The following is a 3420-nucleotide window of genomic DNA, read 5'->3' as shown; positions in this document are numbered from 1 at the left end:
AACTGGAACAGGATTCTAGGGTGAGTAGAGGGGAAATTTGAAAAAAATAAATAAATAAAGTTATGCTTAACTTAGCGTTGACTAAAGTTAAGTAGTAAGTAGGCACAGGTACACTGGCGGCAGAAATAATAGACTCGTCGTTATTTTAAAAATTTCGAGTATATTTCTTTAGTCTATTTTATGTTTAGTATTTTTTTATAAAATCCCAGGTTGTTATGCAATTTTAACGTGGCGGGACCCAAACCCAGTGCACGCGAAGTTTTACGCCTTCTCACTATAGCTCGCTCCCAAACGCGTGTTTGGTCGCTACCCAGAGTATACGTGGATGTAAATATCCGGATGTTGTGAGCTGCAATTGGAATTGTATGCACAAGAATCACTTCTGGCCACTTCCCGCTGAATGGCAGTCAACAACTTTCCCCACTTACGCGGACTTCTGCACACAGAACCATCCTCCATCCCTCCGCCTGACTATGACGTGGTAAGAATAGCGATTACGCGGCTGAAAAACAAAAAATAAGGTCTCTCTCGACGGAAAAAGATCACACTCTGTAATTCAGTCATCATACCTGTGCTGGTTTATGGCGCTGAGGCATGGACAATGAAAACATCTGATGAAGCGGCTCTTGAAGTTTTCGAGAGAAATATTCCCGTTTAGGCATTTTAGTTTGAAAGCCATTTTGTTACCAAATTTGTTTAATTTGGATAAGCGGTTTTTTTATTATTAAATAGGAAAGGACTTTTGTTTCGGTCTTAAAAAATATTTGGCCAAGTTTAATTGCTTTTACTCGACTAAACAAATAAAAGTACGGGTTGACCGATTATTTAATTTCAAATAAAATAAAAGTCAAAAACTAACTTTTTTCTAACGACTTTTATTATAAATGTTATAAAAGTCCGGGTCCCTGGTTTGTTGGTGTTACCCTTGCTCCTTCCTAGCAGAGCTTTTAAATAATATAATAATAATAAATTTCAGGTATTTAAGATCTGTCTGGTATGTTGTTTTTGTTGTAACGGTTACTTAGCCCTGCCTAGACCAGATAGTCCTTCAATCGCTGTAATCAGAGGAAGGTGTGCGTTAGTTGAGTTGGATTAAAAGAGCATGTGAAGAGCTGGCGTGGGGTATGAACCTCTGTATGCGATGGTTGCTTTTTAGACTTGCACGGGTCTCTCGCGGCAATTTAAGTTCACTCTCGGTCACAAGTGGTGCTTGGACATCGATGATGGCAATAACATGGCGGGAATCTGTGTAGGTGGAAACAGCCTCCCTGTGAATGCAATTTTTAGCCAGTCTGTACAGTCTCGGGTCCAGCGGCTATTGTACGAGATACTGGAGGTCGCCCTTCAGCCCATGCCTACTGACTTGCCTAGGGGACGGCTCTGCATCAAACAAGTATGTATGTGTTCGGCTACTCACGGCTATAGCACTCTACTAAGAACTGCTTACTGAGCGTGATGTTGTGCTTTCTTACTGTGAGCATTTGGACCTCACTCTGTATGTGATGTTCAGGCGACAACAGAAAGCAAACCGTGGCTGTCAGGAGTGCTGCCTTATGGCGTCGTACTTGTGTCTGGCGAACACACAGGCGTAGCATACTTTAGTTGAGGCAGCTAATTGCTTTCTATGCTGGCAACCGCGTTTTTTTGTCTTTACCCGAAGTGCGGCTTGCGAGCGATTTGAGAACTTTGTTGCAGCTCTGTACTTTATTGGTAATTTTGGATGTGTGCGCCGAGAAAACGAGCAGATTACTTCGAGAATTTTGGGGTTGTTCACCGTCGGAGTTGGTGCACCGTCGACGTGGTAGCATGGGTGGTAAAAATGGGGGTTAGAAAGTTTTTCAAAACCCATCCACGGTGAACGTAAAACCGGTTTTCCTATGGGAGAGATTTGCATGCCGTACACCGTGCAAGGGTTTAGCAAGACAGTGCATTCCCCTAATATCTCGTGCGTGGTAGGCACTCAAAACATTTTTCTAGTTTTCCGACACTGATTTAGAAATATCGATTATTACCAGAAACACTTTAAAAGTCATATTTCAAAAACAAACAAACCAAAATTAAAAACAAAAATACAATTATAAATCAATTTATATTCACTTCAATGTCAAAATTAACGAATTTCATCTTGTTCCATTCGTTTTCCGCAGGATTCCTCACCAATTCACAATCTGGCCAACACAAAGAAACAACACCTCAACCACTACCAACACCATCGGTCCACAAACAACTCTTCAACGGCGGTGGACAATGAAACCGTTGCGCTGCTAGAGACGCGCAACCAAGTCAACATACAGGCGCAGCTGCATACGCAGGCCAACAGTCAGAGCCACAGTGGCAAGGATGTCAGCGTTGGTGGCAACGGCATTGGCATCAGTATCGGCGGCAGTGGTGTTGGCACCGCCATCAGTCGCGCACAACAGAAACACAGCGGCCAAGCGAGGCGTGCAAATGGTGGTGGACCACCAGCGCCCACATCGCTTCCGTTGGCGAGCGCACACAATGCCACGCTGCTCAATGAAATGGCCGCCAGCGGGTGTGGTGCGGGAGGCGTTGGTCTATCAACTAGTGCAGAGCAAACATCGGTGCCGGTGAATGGATTTGAAAGCGAAGGTGGATTGGTGAATTCGCTTAGTGGCACGCTGCCGCCGCGCAGGCGTATTGAGAACTTTCTGAAGTCTCTAGTGGGACGTAAGTCATCGAGCGCACGTACTAGCAGCAATTCGGGTAATAGCGGCAATGCGGACGCTTTATCAGTAGCAACATTGGCGAGTCGATCAGACAACATCGTCTCACATCAACCAATGCCAGCCTCTCCGGAAATAACTATTACGGGTACGCCATCAGAGCAAAATTTGGCGCTTTTGCGTGATGCCGCGCTGGCTGGACGTCAATATAAGCAAGCGTTTGCAGCAGCATTGGAGCAGCGTAAAAGTGATTATAGTGGCGAAAAGTTGAACGTAAACGGCGCGATACAGGGTAGCAGTTCATCGCTAAATGTTGTGCAACAAAAGCTGTGGAACATGATGCGGCGCGAAGGCAGCGCGGCCAGCTTGTACAACGAGAAGTCACATTCGATAGTGCAGTACCGTGGCTTGCGCAAGTGTGAGACTGTTTTGGCGCTGACGCGTCAAACTAATTCGTTGTGTTCGCCCGTTTTCGGTGGCAGTGCAGCAGCGCATCTGGGTGCGGGCGGAAAACACGGCAGTGGCGGCGGCGTTGCTCGACACAACAGCTGTAGCGCTGGTGGCGGTGCGAACGCCGGCAGCAGTGGTATGCGACGTACACACACCACGGGGAGTGGCATATACAGCGCAAGCGGCGTCGAGCAAATACGACCATTGAATCGTCTGCGCAACAGCGTTACGAGCATCAGTGCTGCAGCGACATGTTCGCGTTGCTCTAGTCTACTCTCCTTAGCCG

The 3420-nt window shown here is 46.4% G+C and overlaps 1 protein-coding gene across 1 annotated transcript in view; it reads left to right on the top strand.

Moving 5' to 3' along the window:
- Positions 1–7: 7 nt before the first annotated feature.
- LOC118742919 (putative GPI-anchored protein pfl2) overlaps positions 8–3420 on the top strand; it is a 140401-nt gene continuing 136988 nt past the window's right edge. The window contains exons 1-2 of the mRNA XM_036475347.1: positions 8–20; positions 2148–3385. Coding sequence (XP_036331240.1) covers positions 2520–3385 — 866 coding nt within the window. The 5' untranslated portion in view covers positions 8–20; positions 2148–2519. The remainder of the gene's footprint in view (positions 21–2147; positions 3386–3420) is intronic.

This window comes from Rhagoletis pomonella, unplaced genomic scaffold, assembly GCF_013731165.1.
Source record: "Rhagoletis pomonella isolate Grant_MI unplaced genomic scaffold, Rhpom_1.0 Rhpom_scaffold_00007, whole genome shotgun sequence".
In the NCBI taxonomy this organism is placed as follows: domain Eukaryota; kingdom Metazoa; phylum Arthropoda; class Insecta; order Diptera; family Tephritidae; genus Rhagoletis; species Rhagoletis pomonella.
This window is presented reverse-complemented; position numbering and strand designations above follow the sequence as displayed.